The 16,462-nt window shown below is 35.7% G+C and overlaps 3 protein-coding genes across 4 annotated transcripts; 2 read left to right on the top strand and 1 right to left on the bottom strand.

Annotated features, from left to right (window-relative positions):
• Nucleotides 738-5,650, top strand: LOC109362713 (protein NBR1 homolog). 2 transcript variants are annotated; one of them, XM_019608703.1, is made up of 6 exons: nt 738-965; nt 1,752-3,223; nt 3,301-3,613; nt 3,759-3,908; nt 4,013-5,209; nt 5,329-5,445. In XM_019608703.1, the coding sequence occupies exons 1-6, from the start codon at nt 942-944 to the stop codon at nt 5,332-5,334; spliced, it is 3,162 nt and encodes a 1,053-aa protein (XP_019464248.1). In that variant the 5' UTR covers nt 738-941; the 3' UTR covers nt 5,335-5,445. The 2 variants fall into 2 exon arrangements, with proteins under 2 accessions (XP_019464248.1, XP_019464247.1); XM_019608702.1 differs by having other exon boundaries at nt 739-965; nt 5,358-5,650.
• Nucleotides 6,798-9,011, bottom strand: LOC109363003 (pentatricopeptide repeat-containing protein At3g48250, chloroplastic). The gene has a single exon (XM_019609151.1). The coding sequence runs from the start codon at nt 8,926-8,928 to the stop codon at nt 7,066-7,068; it is 1,863 nt and encodes a 620-aa protein (XP_019464696.1). The 5' UTR covers nt 8,929-9,011; the 3' UTR covers nt 6,798-7,065.
• Nucleotides 12,602-15,288, top strand: LOC109362025 (protein DEHYDRATION-INDUCED 19 homolog 6-like). The gene is made up of 5 exons (XM_019607598.1): nt 12,602-12,837; nt 13,311-13,453; nt 13,778-13,849; nt 13,959-14,173; nt 14,867-15,288. Exons 1-5 carry the CDS (start codon nt 12,774-12,776, stop codon nt 14,976-14,978), a joined length of 606 nt encoding a protein of 201 aa, XP_019463143.1. The 5' UTR covers nt 12,602-12,773; the 3' UTR covers nt 14,979-15,288.

Genomic DNA, 16,462 nt, shown 5'->3' with positions numbered 1-16,462 from the left:
TATATATATATATGTATATATATGTTCAACTACTATTCACCTATAATTCCATCCCTCCAAACAGTTTAAAATTGTTGTGTAAAATTAGCAAGTTGCTATTCAAGAACATTTTTATAATTCTTTATTCAAGAACATTTAACTATTATTTTCTTCTAGTTGTCTCCCTTCCCATGCACTTTTGGGTATTTGAAATAAAATGCAAGATGAATTAAAATTAAAATTGCTAGCATAAGATAATAAACGCATGTTATTAAAGGATTTTTTTAATATAGGTAAAATAAAATGTATGTCAAATATACAGTTGGGAGTAATAGTTATTAATTGGAATGAACAATCATATACCCCAAACATATTATTTCATTAATACATGTGACAAATATATTATTGGTTATACAAAAAAACATTAAAAAAAAACCACTTATTATATATAAGAATAGTGTTAGCACCTCACCAAAACTGTTCTTTAACATAGAATGGTCGAGGAATTATAATACATTGCTACCAGCATATCAACTAAAAAAATAAAAAACATACTCAAATGTCTAACTTACAAGCTCACTGTAACAGCATTACTGATTTTCTGGCGTGTTGTTTGGCAGTGATAAGAATAATATCAGAGCGGTTTCCGAAATTGAAGAAAAAATTGGGATACTATATAAAGGGATAATATCTCTCGGCGGGTCCCACGCTAAAATTTGGAAGGAAGTTACGAAGAAGAAAAAGTCAAAAAAAAAAGATTATTTATTATCGTTGCGAAAGACATCATCACACAGTATATATATCACTCTTCGCTTCTCAAATCGTTTATAGCGGCTAACTGGAACGCTAACATAATCTTTCTTTCTTCTAATCTGCTTAAAATCTCTATGCTCTTTTTAGGGTTAGAGTTTTGACTCTTTTTCCCTTTAACTGCTACGTTTCCTTCAATCCTTCTCACCATTATGGACTCTAGTTTAGTGATCAAGGTACTGATCTTAAATTTTCCCTTTTCCATTTCAGTTTTATTTGATTTTTTCGTTTCTGATTTAGTTTATTTTACCCTTTTTTGTGTACTATGCGCTGTTTTTTTAGTGAAATTGGGACTGCTTTCAGGAAATTAAGTTTAATCGCTCATGGATCATGATGTTTTTGTAAGATGATTTGGAGTTTGTAGTGTAATAGTGATGAATTTGTATTAAATTATTGGTTTTTGTTGTTATATTTCTGTTAAATAAGTATTGTTATACATGCACCCTTTTCTATTTTGATTGTTTGATGATCGGATCGTAGAGTTAAAACTTTATGCCCCAACCATTTCATGCAATGCACTGTAGGGTTAGGTATGAATAATTTGGTTCTGCCTAGAAAAAAGTTTTAAATTTTCAACATGGGTTTCATGGAAACCAGTTTATTCTACCCTTTAATCAATGAATGCATGAGTTTTAATTATTTGCTGGGGGCTTAGGAGTTCCTTATGTTATTTAAACATATTCTTATAGTTTTCTACTCGTGCATGTAGTAGTTGTTGTCCGTACTGATAGATTTTTATTTTATAAGTAGAACTGGTGCAGTTTACCGATTCTATGGTCATGCATGTTAATTTTTCTACTTTATCTTTTTATGGAGGATTGTTTCTAATTTCATGAATTATTCTTCACTCATTAATTTTACATGTAGTCTTTGGCATATATAGATGGTCTTCGTTTTGGTTCTGTTCACGTGTTATTTTATAATCATGCAAATATTTTCTTATTGCTTCACTTGCTTTACAGGTCAAATATGAGGAGACCCTCAGGCGCTTTAGTGCTTGTGTCAATGAGAATAATCAACTGGATCTTGACCTGGCTGGGCTAAGGGCCAAGATATGTTCTCTTTTCAATTTCACTGCTGATGCAAATTTAGTGCTGAGATATATCGATGAAGATGGCGACCTGGTGACCCTTGTCGATGATGATGATTTGCGTGATGTCATGAGGCAGAGGCTACCATTCTTGAGAATTGACATACACATGAGCAATGGCAGTGGTGATAAACCAAATTCTAGTTCTAGGGGAAATGCTACCCCGTTAAGATCTCATGTCACTGACCCATTTCGAAGTGGAAATGTTGTTGTTGCTGATGTTTGGAAGTCTGTGCAAGAGCCATTAACCGGTGCTCTTTCTAATTTATGCTTGGATTCAAAAGCTGTATCTTCTGCAAATCCAGTGCTTGCTAACCTTGCTGATACCATTTCCAAAGTGGGAAAACCTATTCTAAATTCTCATTTCCAGCCTAGTGTTGCTACTGGTCCAAGCACAAAAAACGGTACTCCTGGAGAACATGCCATTCCTAAAGCAAAAGGTCAGCAGTCCACATATGTGAATGCAAATTTTACTGATTTCATTTCCAGAAGTGCAAATCCTCCTTTTAATTCTCTTTACCAACCTCATGTTGTATCCGGCACAAGCTTAAAAAATGGTGTTCTTGGAGAACATGTCACTCCTGAAGCAAGAGGTCTTCCACAACCTGGAATTGCCGAATCAACTTCTGGAAGTCCTTTTCATGCTTTTGCTGATTTTGTTTCAAAATTTGGAAAACCTGTTGGAAATTCTCATTATCAATGGCCTCATCATGTTGCTGGTGTTCGTGGAGAACATGTCACTCCTGAAGAAAGAGGTCGACAATCTACATATGTGGACAAAAGTTCCAACGGAATTCAACCCATGGAGACTGGAAATGTAATTAGAGATTCAATGGAAAGAGGTGCTCCTGTTGATCTCAATATCCCCCCATTTGATCTCTATTCTTCTCAGTCCACAAATGTGAATATTACACCTCTTTCACCAGCAGTCCCTGATGGTGATTCCAAAAATGGTACAAATGAGGGTAAAAATAGTGGGACTCATAAGGGTAAAAATAGTTGGATCTCGTCAAGTTCTGCTGCTCCTAGCAATGGCTCAAACTGGACTAGTTCTAATGATTACATTAAGACTCCAACTTATCTTCGCGATTCAGCTACACTCTTGACTAAATCTAGTGGGACCTCAAGCTCCACAGCTCCTGCTAACAGCTCAACTATGACTAGTTCTACTGCTTTTGTTAAGCCTCCAATTTATACTGGTGATTTGGGTGTACCTTCTTCAAGAACCCTTTATATTAATATGACTGATCATGCAATGGCGCCAATTAGCATGATCCACAGGGGTGTCCAATGTGGTGGATGTGGTGTCTGTCCAATAGTTGGATATCGCTTTAATTCCAAAGTGTAAGCCCCTTGTTTTATTCTGATATATTATGAAATAAATTTCAGTGTTTTCATGAATTTTGTTGTCCTTTCTGCAGGAAAGATAACTATGGCCTCTGCAGCACTTGCTTCAACAAAGTGGGTAATGTGGGTGATTATAATAGAATTGATCACCTTCGTTCGCGATATTTATCAGCATTAGCGCGCAATTCGAAGCTTGCAAGGTCTAAGCTAGATAGTCGATTCATTTTGGATGTCAATGTTATAGATGGCACAATGATGGCTCCATCTACTGCATTTACAAAGATCTGGCGGATCCGTAACAATGGCACTTTAGTGTGGCCCCTTGGAACCCAACTTGTTTGGATCGGAGGGGATAATTTTAGTGACTCTCATTTAGTTGACTTACAGGTTTTCCAGTGGAACTTAGATTTTATTTGAATTGCAGTTTAAGCCCCTTTTAAATAAAGTTTTTAAGGTTTTATCTAGGTTTGTTTTACATGTTATCGAATCTTTAGTTAGTCTTTTGAGTGCTCTCTATGGTCAAACATCACAGGTTCCCAAGGAAGGCCTACATGTAGATAAGGAACTTGACATTGCAGTTGACTTCATAGCTCCTCAGTTACCCGGTCGATACATATCATACTGGAGGGTGGCATCTCCATCTGGACAGAAATTTGGACAACGTGTTTGGGTCCTTATTCAGGTGAATTACAAACCGACAATCTTTGTAGGGATTTTTTGTTTTGGTGTTATTAGTAATGGTTCAATAAACTCCTACTTTCTTGTGTTATCATACTTGCATTGCAGGTTGATGCTTCTCTGAAGGAGTCATTTTATGATAGATCTCAAGGTCTGAACTTGAGTATTCCCCTTGATGTCAGTGGCTCAAAAGCATCCCAACTTATAGATATCAATGTTCAACCCACCGATGATCATATTCCCAATGCTCACACTGAACTTGTTAATGAAATGGTAGATAATCAACTGATGATGCAAGAGCTGTTAAACAATTTAAATGATGGCACAGATATTGCTGCTGCCCCTGTCCCTACAATTGCAGCAACTGCTGCCTCAGCCCCTGCAACTTCGGCTGCAGCTTCCTCAGCCCCTGCAACTTCGGCTGCAGCTTCCTCAGCCCCTGCAACTTCGGCTGCTGCTGCCTCAGCCCCTGCAACTTCGGCTGCAGCTTCCTCAGCCCCTGCAACTTCGGCTGCAGCTTCCTCAGCCCCTGCAACTTCGGCTGCTGCTGCCTCAGCCCCTGCAACTTCGGCTGCTGCTGCCTCAGCCCCTGCAACTTCGGCTGCTGCTGCCTCAGCCCCTGCAACTTCGGCTGCTGCTGCCTCAGCCCCTGCAACTTCGGCTGCTGCTGCCTCAGCCCCTGCAACTTCGGCTGCTGCTGCCTCAGCCCCTGCAACTTCGGCTTCTGCTGCCTCAGCCCCTGCAACTTCGACTTCTGCTGCCTCAGCCCCTGCAACTTCGACTTCTGCTGCCTCAGCCCCTGCAACTTCGACTTCTGCTGCCTCAGCCCCTGCAACTTCGACTTCTGCTGCCTCAGCCCCTGCAACTTCGACTTCTGCTGCCTCAGCCCCTGCAACTTCGACTTCTGCTGCCTCAGCCCCTGCAACTTCGACTTCTGCTGCCTCAGCCCCTGCAACTTCGACTGCTGCTGCCTCAGCCCCTGCAACTTCGACTGCTGCTGCCTCAGTCCCTACTATTGCACTTTCGTCTGTTTCATATCCTAATATCTATTTGTCTGAAACAGGCCATGCTGTTCCCTCTAGCCAGCAATCTGCAGCTGTGGATGTACCATCATCAACTTTGGGGGTTGGTGTAAATAATTCTGTTGAAGAGACTCTCCTTAAAGAGCTTGAGGAGATGGGTTTTAAGCAGGTTGATTTGAACCTAGGGATCCTGAGGATGAATGAGTACAATCTGGAGCAGTCAGTTGATGATCTCTGTGGTTTCTATGAGTGGGACCCTATCCTTGAAGAGTTACATGAAATGGTAAGTTGATTTCTGTTTTTTTTTTATAATTTGTCTTGTCTGTTTGATGGTGCATGTTATTTTATTTCATTATCAACACTTGATATATTTACTTTTACATCTTGTTCGACGATATGCAGTTTTGATTAGTGGTGGGGTGTGAATGCAGGGATTCCGTGACAATGACATGAACAAGAAGCTGCTAATGAAGAACAGTGGAAGCATCAAACGTGTTGTTATGGATTTGTTGAATGAGGACCAGGCTTAATATGAAGTCTTGGTAGTGAATCGCGTGCCCAGAATGCATACCTACCATTCATGTGGCTCTACATAATAATTATCGAATATTGTGGTGCTATTGCCATGGCATTGAACAAATTTGATCGATTATCTTGGATTTATATTTATAATAAATATGTAAAACTTTCAACTTTTCCTTCCTATGTAATAAGTATGTTGCTACATCGTTTAGCTCGTTGGTTTTTAATGAAATCTAACCCCAAAAGAAGCAGCATTACCTTGTCATATGAATAAAAGAGGTTCCTATGCCTCACGGAGAGAATTTGCTATTGAAGCATATTTATCTGATCACTCAGTCTGACCTGAAAATTTGCAACATCTTTTAAAATGGTGCATCTTTCTTACTCGTTGTATCAAAATACGTTTTAGGTTGTGTAGAAGTTCGTTTATGACAGCGAGGAAACTATCACTACAATTTTCCTTATCATAAGGCTATCTTGGACAGTGGCTATAATTAAATATTACTTTATTCTCCCAGATGGATGCCTTAAAGATAACAAGTGTAAGCGAGTAGAATTTTAAAATAATGAATGGATTGTGAACTTACATCCAAGTTTAAAAGCTACAAAAATGGGATTTCTTAATTTGTTGCAACTTTCTTTTTTATAGCAATGACAACTTTCTTTTTTATAGTTATTATACATGTGTTACTTTACATGTGCATTGTTTTATCATTTGATTATGGCGATTTTGACTTTTCCTGGGAATGTATGATCAATATCCACTTCTTTTAGCAAGAAAACTGAGCAAATTAAGCATTAAAAGCAACTCTATATTGAAGGCAATAGTACTTGATTCTGAGTTAGATTGTGGAATGAAACTAAAGGCATAAAATGGAGGAAGATCATTTGAAAGAATTAACATCTTCACATTGAGGAATGAAGAATGGTACAAGGTCATTTATGAAGCTCCAAAATTAGCTACAAAGTTAAGTTGATAGATATGTGGGATAGAATATTCAAAGAAAAATGGCGACCCAATACTTGAGACTCTCACTTAGGTACACAATCTTACCGCAGAAGTGGGAGAGATTGTTTGCAGGATTTGAAAGAACTCAACATGGTTCTAACAACCAATTTTTAAGATGACATCCTTGTATGTGCTGCATACAATCTTAAAAGTGGGTCGGTGTAAACTAGCATAATTTTTTGTCAATAATTCTAGCATCTTTCCTATCATTGAATCTTTAATCGCTTAGGTCCTTGGTAACAAATATTGGAGGCCAGTGCCGCCGGAAACAAATTCAATATTATGAATTGTTAAGCATGTATATCCATCCCTATTTGAAAAACATAAAATCTGGAAATCTATCACTAAAAAACATAAAAGGTGGAATAGATAAATATTTTAAAAGAATTGCTAGTAATGATAACATTACTGGTCATACATGAACAACTCTTACAATTTCAACCTTCAGTTAGCCTGACATCAAATCTTTTTGTCCCAAGGGATTTCAACTAGCAATGAATAAATCAACCTAACAGCTTGGCGAAAGTTGACAATATCAACCATTTGAAGAAAAATGAGATACATAATGGGGGGAATCTAGGAATCACATAGCAGACAAGTGACTCTGGTTAGCCAAACAGTTCAGAGATTTTTTTATGATTACGAATATGATGAGGGCACTTGTACAATAGATCTTTGGCCTCAGAGAGTCTACCTTCTTTGAATAAGGACTCAAAAACTTTGAAGTAAACTGCTTCGGCAGGGTAACTTTTTACACTCAGTGCCTTCAGGAATTCTGCAGCATCCTCCACCGTCCCAAACTTGGAAACATACGACAAAAATGGTTCATGGAAAGGAGGGTAGTTGTGTTTCTTCATCAAACTAAGAAGATCAAGCGCCTCTTCAAACTTTTGGACTCCTAACAGCTTTTCGATCAGCTTCTTATATGTAGCTTGCCATGGAGATATACGGCACTTGCTACTTACCTCTACAAGCAATTTGTATGCACCATCTATTCTATTTTGACTAAGAAAACCATCGAGCAGAACATCCAACAAATCAGCATCTGCATCACATCCCTTTTCAATCATCTTAGCAAAACAAAGTAATGCCTTATCTACTTCATTCCCTGCACAATGCCCTTGGATCAAGATGGTCCAAGTCTTGATATCAGGGATGCACCCAGAAGATTCCATCTCCTCCAGCACCTTACATGCTTCTTCAAATCTCTTCATCTTACAGAGTCCAAAAACAACTTGACTGTAGGTGATGTTATCAGGCTCAAAACCAGCATTTCTCATAGTCTGGACAATATTTTCAGCTTCGTCAAATTTCCCAACACTTGTCAATGACCTATGGATTCCATCGTAGATTGCCTTGGAGAGAGTATGCCCTGTTGACTCATATTTCTTTGCTACCCTGAAAACCAAATCCAGGTTTGGCTTATCGCCAATAGAGATACTCTTCAAAAGAATACTGCAATCCTGAATTGATGGCTTATATGAGCTATCCATCATAAGCTCATAAAGCTTGACAGCATCCTCCATCAACTTATTCTTTTGAAGTTGCCTTGATATTTTTATGTAAGTATCGATATCCAATTCATGACCTACACTCTTCATCTCCTCAATAATATTCCAAAACTCCTCAACTGATCCCTCCCTCGCAAGAACTCTTGCGATTGCATTATAGGTTACTGTATTGTTCTCATAACCAGATTGCTTCCCAACCCAACGAAAGAACTTATAAGCCTTTAAAGGTTGACTTCGAAGCTCTCTCAAAACCCTTATAACGAAATTATCAGACAGTTGAAGTTTAACCTGTGCCAATTCATTCATAACCCTATCATTCCATTCTGACCCTTTAATGATACCAACCACCTCGGTGACATTACTTTGCATTGCATTATCCTGAAGCATCCGATCATAGAAATGGGTCAGGGCAACGGCATCACTGTTCAGCTTCGCCTTTTTAAAACCAATTAGAATTGTATAGTACGTCTCTTCATCGAGATAAAATCCTTTTTCCTTCATCACCCTTAGAGTAATCCAAAACTGTTTCATCATCTCTTTATATGCTAAGATCCTAACAATTAAGCTATACATTGATGAACTTGGTGTAAACCACTCTTTCTCACTGACCCAATTGAAAAAGTTGGAAGCTTTTTCAGGGTTTTTATCCAATCTCTTCAAAACGTAAAGAACAGTCTCATGGGTCAGGGAAGGGGAACATTTTTCTAACTCGAGTTCTAAATCTTGGGACCAATCGTTGGTCAAAACAAGCTCCACAATAGAATTGGGTTTCGAAGAAAAGTAGATTTTTTGGTGAAAACGAAAATCGTGAAGAGGAGCCAAAAGGGGTGGTGGAGAATGGGGAGAGAAGTGAGTCACCTGGTTTCGAGTTAGATGGAGGGACCGAGTTGCGAGAACTCGAGTAGCGAGTGACGTGTCAAGGTTTCTGAGGGAAGCTGCAATTGCTTTCACGCGATTCATGTCTTTTGGGAGATTGACAATGTTGAAATGTTCCCAGCAAGAAGAGGGCGAAAGAGGTGTTAGGGAGGGTTTAGGGTTTATGATACTAGTAAGGAACGACGGTTTTGTAGTTCTAGCCCAATTATATATACGTCCTTTTCTATATGTCACATTTTGTTTGTATATATATCGTTAATATGTCATTAATATTTAATCATTATTAATTTTTTAAAAAAATATAATTCAAATATTTATATTAATATTATATATATATTACACAATTTATTGAATATTTGAAAGCAATGTTGTGAGACGTCAAACCGGAAAAGTTCTGTATTAGGTTTGACTTAATGATTTTATACATAATTAATACTTTTTACCTATAGATATATAATTATATAAAAACATAAAATTTATATAATTAATAATTATGTATAATACAATGAAGTAATATTTCTTTATCTTCTTTTTTCGACTGACGTAAAACAAAAGATACATAAAAATGTTCTATTTTTTTAATTTTTAAGTGAACCGTCCGGTTTACTTCCTGATTAATCTGGTTTAACCGGGTTTAACACGGTTGGACCATAATTTCTTCGATTCAAAGCAGTTCAACCCTCACTAAGTTAAGACGGTAAACCAAAACCGTTTTCAAGTCCGGTCAGCGGTCAAACTGATCGGACTGTCTAATATGGTCCGGTTCTTACACACTGTTTGAAAGATTACATTTTTTAAATATAAAATTACCCTTTATAAGTGGAGTAGTAGGTGATCAACCCACCAAATAACACTAGCAAAAATTGAAATCAACACCTTTGGCCTTTTCAAGGCATTTAGATCTTGCCAATTGAGCTAATCTTCACTAGCATTAATGTAGTCAATTGAAGAAGGAGGGGATAGGTAATTTGGGGAAATTGTAGCCATTAAGGAGCAGCTTTGCATCATACTAAACCAAAAATATCACGAATTTGTTGAAGTTTACTTATATGGCGTTCAAATTTGGATGATAGATTTTTGGCCTATGATGCTCTCTCTACCTTCCTCCAAGAAGAAATTAAATACATGAACTTAGGTTGAATGGTTTTGATATTTCTCTTACTCCATGTCTAGAGGAAATTTGCAGCATTCTCCACATTCCCAAAGTTTGAAATATAGGCATACTATTTAAAATTATGGTCATGGTCGATGTTATATTCCACAATTGTAAGAATGTGATTACAATTATGATCACGTCATTGTTGTGTAGACTTCTAAAACTATAATATTGTAATTATAATTGTGATTGAGGAGTGCAACTTTTAAAAGCTAATACGGCACAAAGGGTCAGTAAATGAAGTGTACTCTTGTGTTTGCTCGTCCAACAAAGAAGATCAAGTGCCACTACAAATTTCCTGATTCCTGAAAGGCTTTCAATCAGTTGCTCCTATGCACCACTCATATTTTCATTGCAGTAATAACCGAATTGGTGTAGCAAACAAATTGGAACTAAAAACTAGAATTGATGTCACAATGACCATCAAAGATTACTTGTTTACACTCTAAAAATAATTCAGATGGAAACCCAAAAAAGGTTATCCAATCTGCTCAATGATTTTATAAATAGCACCATTCTTGTTAGAAATTACCCAGTACCCACATCTTTTTGTTTCATAATACTATCACACTTTATGTGTCATGAGTTGTGATTGATAAAAAAATATTTAATAATTAAAGTTAATTATATTTTCTTCAATCAATCATAACTCATTGTACCGTGACACACAATGTAAGACAGAAAATGCACTCCCCTCACCGAAACTAGACCTTCACAACGCAGTCCAACAAGAAGCCACGTGCTGCCAAAATTGATGGACTGATGAACATTATCGTCAAGTATGAATTATCGTCTTTGCAGAAAGATTTTGCTTAGAACATGAAGGAGAGGTGCTCATCCCTCTACGGGACAGCAGGTATCCATTGTCGAAATCATGTAGCAGGATAGAAGATATCTGAGATTTCACTTAACTGAGAAATTATTACATGGTGAAATACGATTATTGGTAATTACATATTTAATGATGTAGCAATAATTTATTAAAAATCAATTACCAAAAGATTGTTGGAAATATTAGGATATCTTTGATAAAGTCCCAAGTAAACAATAGTTTTCGTGGATGAACCTTGTGGGCTTTGGCTTCGTTTGACAAAGTGGAAATAAGTAAAGGTGATCCTATTAGATCCAACCTTTATACATGTCCTATACTGATAGAAAAATGCATAAATATACGCGATCCTACGAGATAAATATAATGATTTAAATTAATGTTTAAATATAAACTATTAAATTTTGACAAATATTGGAATAAATTACATTTTTTAACTTATTCTTAAAATAAGTTAATCACATGTCTTAAATATAACATGACCTCATTTTTACTAAAGGTAAAAGAGGAAACAATAAATTGTCTCTAGGATATTTAAGAGAATTCTTTTTGGTCACTTTTAACTCTTGGGACCCCAAGCCGCCAGATCCACCAATTGATTTTGGAAGATGGTTATGGCACAGCCCATTCGCTTCTTCACACTTTTCTTAATTGCTTCCACCTTCCTCTACTGGCTCCACCTTCTTAAAGGTTAAGCAAACTATTGCTCATGCTTGAAAAGATGTATGTTGAATGCCAAAAAAAATTAGTATTGTATAGGGCTTCGTCGTGTATCCCATTCTACATTCCTAAAATATTCAACAGCTTTTTTAATAAATTTATAGAAAAATATTTGTTGCCAACTTTTTTAAGTTTTGAGGCTCTGGATTGGGCCTTTTCGGTCCCTTGTGGAGGTGTGACATCGCCCTTACTTGATCAAGAGTCATGGCCACGACACCACATTGTCTCTTCCATGCCAAACTAGCTTTTTGGCCAACTCCCTCATTCATCACAGTGATATAAATATTACCTATAATCATACCAATTAAATTATTGATATTATAATGATTCAACGAATGATATAATATTACATTCTTTCCCTAATTAAATTGTATATGAGTTGTATTAAATTGTATATGAGTTGTATATAACTATATATATATATATATATATATAATATATATGCTATAAGTGTAATTTATTTTATTTATAGTATATAAACCAGTTACTAAAAAATATTATAGAAATGAGATTTAATTAGAGTAAATTAAAAAAACTTATTTCATATATTAGTCATTATGTGAAAATATAATAGTTTAAATATACTAAGTAATTCAAATGATTGTATTTGTATAGAATAAAATGCATGTGAAATATATTTTTTGTTAGAAGTTACTATTGGGTAAGTGACACGTTTAATGTTTAAATATTTAATGTATTATTTTGATAAATATGATATTTTTTATGGGTAAAGCAATTTTAGCGGTAAGATTTCACATATTAGGCAGTACATATTTGTTTTCTTCTGTTCAACACATAAACCTATCTATTATTTTTCTCTGATTTATATCTTCTACAACTTCTTAATAATCATTCCGCTGAAAGTTAATCAAAATAGGCCTCACGTGTTAGTGTATTTGTTATTTTCTGGTTGCAAGAAAATAAACGTAAAAAATGGCAGGTGTCAGAAATCATGGTTTATGTTTATGATGAGTTGGAAAATAATTCTGGTGCCAGAAACCAATTACACGATTGTGAGTGTGCTATGCACCAAGTACCTATGTCAATAGACACGTGCTAATAGTACTATTGCCAAGCAAGAACATCACATAACCCATCAAAGTTAATGATCGCTGATAGAAAAACATACTCCTCTCTGTGTTGAGTTGAGGCTAGAGAATCTTTAACTCTTCTCTTACTACACTTCCACTCAGTGCTCATTGTTCTTCTGAAGAAGCTTACATCATGGACTTGGATTTCAGGAGGAGTGTTCATTCTGTCAAGCACCACTCTACTAGGCTTCACTCTGGTACTTCTTTTCCTATTTCATGCTCCTGCAGATTTTGTCTTTGGTGAAAAGCATGTGGGTTGCGTAGTATATCTTCCAATCTTGCTTGTGTGGCACTTTTTGATGAATTATGTATAAATCTGAATCTCCCTTTTAACTATGAGTGTTACTTGGTGCACTTTTGGCTCTGATTAATCCGAGTCTAGACAAGAAGGACCATTTAAGGGGGGAAACTCTTTCAACTCGTGTTTTTCAATCTACAAGGCTCGAACCAGACCTCATTTAAGAGTGATCTTGAGATAACTTAGTGAACAAATTTTATTACATTTGATTTTGAAGTTGTGAGCATGTGCAGTGTATCTTGTATTCATGTACACTTCATTTTTCCTAAAGTTTTTTAACCTTTTGAGATGCTTCTTATATGGCATACACTATGGAGTTCTTGTGCTGTTTCTACAAATAGCTAACTTACACTGATTCCTTTTAAACCACAGATAACTTTCAAGCGATGCATTACACGAATATGGATGAAAATGCCCGGTCTTATTTTCGATGTCCTTTCTGTGATTTTGAAATTGTAATTCATCTGTCCTGCAGCAATTTGGAAGAGGAGCATTGCCCTGACCTCAAAAATTTGGTATAATCACCTTTCTGTTCTTTGAAACTTTTAGCACAAATTACTGATAACGTGTTTACCATTGTCATATGACCTTTTCTTTTTCATTTGTTCCTTGATTGATTGGTAAACTGTCCAATGAAGTGATATAAAAAATCTGAACAGAAAATTTATGTGTCTGCTTGGTATGGTGCACTGTCCTGAGATATGAATAAGAAGATAAAGGATCCATTGATCCAGCAACATTATAGTTAGGAAAAATTAGATAATATATGTCTAAATATTTCACGTAGACAACGAATTTATTATTGAAATTTTACTAAGTGCTTTTTGTTACTATATTAGGTGTGTCCTGTGTGTGAAGAAAATTTAGGGATGGATGCAATCAGGCAATTCACACATCCAAGCTCACGGAAGGTATGTTTTATGGTATCCAACTATTGTGTTCGAAAAAATAGCACATTTTGGTTTTGAGTATTTGTTGGTTGTCTAACTCAACTCAATATATTGATAATATGATCTATAGTGGATGTCGAAGTCTGAGAAATGTAGCTTCTGGCCTGGTAATTCAGCAATGCTTGGCAAGAAACTGGCTGCCATGGGAAACACACAAGAATCCATAACTGATCCGCTTTTGTCGCCTTTTATCAGCAACATTCCTGTTTTAAACACTAACGATATTCATCTGGGTGATGATTCCAATTCCAGCAACAAGGATGTAGACATTCCTGATGCAAAAAGGTAAGTTGGTATATAGAGAGACAACTTCAAAATTTTCTAGTTCAGAGTGTCTCAAAAAGCTATAAATGCAGAAATAAAACTAATTTCACAAATATCAGATTAACTCATGGACTGAATTTGTTATCACTTCAGCATACATTATCCTCCACCTCCAATACAAAAAATGCTTCTTGGCAGAATAGAAGTCGCTAAGTAATTGTAATTCTACAGTTAATTACTAAACTACCTGTGTATATGATATATCACTTGTACTTGAATTTTATTAATTTGTAAATCATCAAGAATCTACATACACTTTGAAAAGGACCAAAAGAGATGTAAAGTAATGTTAAATTTTTAAAATGACATTCAGAGTTTGATGATTTATACATAGCCCATGGGGCTGAGGCCGTAGGGGGAGTAACAAAATCGATTTAACCATCAAGATTATGGCTAAAGCGAACATTTTACATTAATTATTGAACCATACATGAAGAAAAAGTTCCAGACTAAGCAGTTCTGACCTGTACTCTTGAATCATGACAAAAACTTTCTGGTCTGTCATAAGCAAATTAATCAAAAATATATATTGAAGACTCTCGTTAGACCTTAATATGCCGTAATATCTTTTATCTTGGTAGTTAGCAGCAATCATTAATCATGGCAATAAAAAAGAGATAGAAGAAGGGTTATGAAAATCTCTTGTCTCTGCAGGTCTGAGGCAAATGCGCCCGATATGGATGATGAACAAGATCTACAAGAGAGAAGGTTGAGGGTAGCTTTTGTTCAAGATTTGGCATTCTCAACCATATTCTACGAAACATGATCCTATAAGTTACAGCCATTCAAGTCATGAATTGGTAGCAGCTGCTTATATATACATATTCAGATAGCCTTCATGCTGGTTCAAAAGGCACTGAGTTTTATTGTGGTGCATGAAGTAGTGTAAGCAATAGTTAGTCATGTAACTATTTATACATATGATCATCAAAGGGTAGCTAGCCTCTAACTTCTATACCTGCTTCTGATGGAAATGGTATTAACAGAAATAAAAGAGGAAGGAAGCTAAGTCATTTTCTACTGAGTTTGGATAAGAATATGAACGGCATTTAGTGCTCTTCAACAAAGAGCCTATAATCAGTATGTGGAGAACATTTGACATGTTTTATAGCTTAATCTTAATGATATAGCCTACCAAGACATTGCATATTTGTTTTCAATGTGGAACTATAAGAGTAAAATTTCAGCTGGCTTCTACAAAGAAATTGAAAATGTGTGAACACCAATTGTACTATTTCTACGTACCTCAAGACTACTTTAAAAAATGAGAGGTAGAGAAGGGTATTCCTCCATCCCTTCCTATTCACTAAACTTGCAAACATCGCATGACAGTAATAAAGAGAAAAATAGTGTTATATTTTCCAAGACAAATCACTTCTTTCATTTAATGTTAGCAGAATTTTAGGAATCTTGGTTAAGTACTTCACAGATAAAACAATAAAAGAAAAGGAGGTCGAGTAAATCATGTGAAAATCATTATCCAACATTCCAACTCGACTAAAACAACATCTAACGACCTACACAATAGTAAAGTTTGTTAAATATTATGTTAGAGAAGTTTCATTCCTATTATGTGTATGGAAAAATTGTTAGGAATAAGTGTGATTTAGATTAGTCTCAAATAGATGAGGAATTAGTAAAATGAAGAATGTAAAATTGGGTGCTATTATTATGGAAATTTTGGAAGACTAACCATGCTATGTGTCTAAACTCAAAACATTGTGTGTGCCCATGCATGTGTGCTTTTGTACCTGTGTCGGAGAATGGACTGAACCCTGGGCAAGCCAGGTAGGACATGCAAATTCGAGTCATGGCCCATAGCCTTACTGGACCATGCTGACAACCTTACTTCACATGTTTGTATAGCTTTACAGGATTTGCGAATTGTGAGCAAACAATCTTGCATTTTTTTTTACTTTTACAACATAAAAAATGATATTCTTACAAAATCAACCTATAAATTCTTTTAAATATTTATGATGGTGACATTTGTTATAATATTATACTTTACTTACTAATTATTGATTTATAAGAGTGACACATATTATCATCATTCATTACTTATACAACATACATTATTATGAAAGGTGACTATTAAGCATCATAGGGTATTTATAGGGATTAACATATCATTTATCTGATGTGTATGAATGTTAGAATTCAAGCTTCAAAAAATATAATCCAATCCCTTCCTATTTTATTTTTCTTAATGAAAGTGAAAGTTTTAGATGAGTTAAGTCCTAAGAATTT

Source organism: Lupinus angustifolius, chromosome LG12 (genome assembly GCF_001865875.1).
Source record: "Lupinus angustifolius cultivar Tanjil chromosome LG12, LupAngTanjil_v1.0, whole genome shotgun sequence".
NCBI lineage: Eukaryota > Viridiplantae > Streptophyta > Magnoliopsida > Fabales > Fabaceae > Lupinus > Lupinus angustifolius.
The sequence above is the reverse complement of the archived record's forward strand: the minus strand, read 5'-3'. Positions and strand labels throughout refer to the sequence as shown.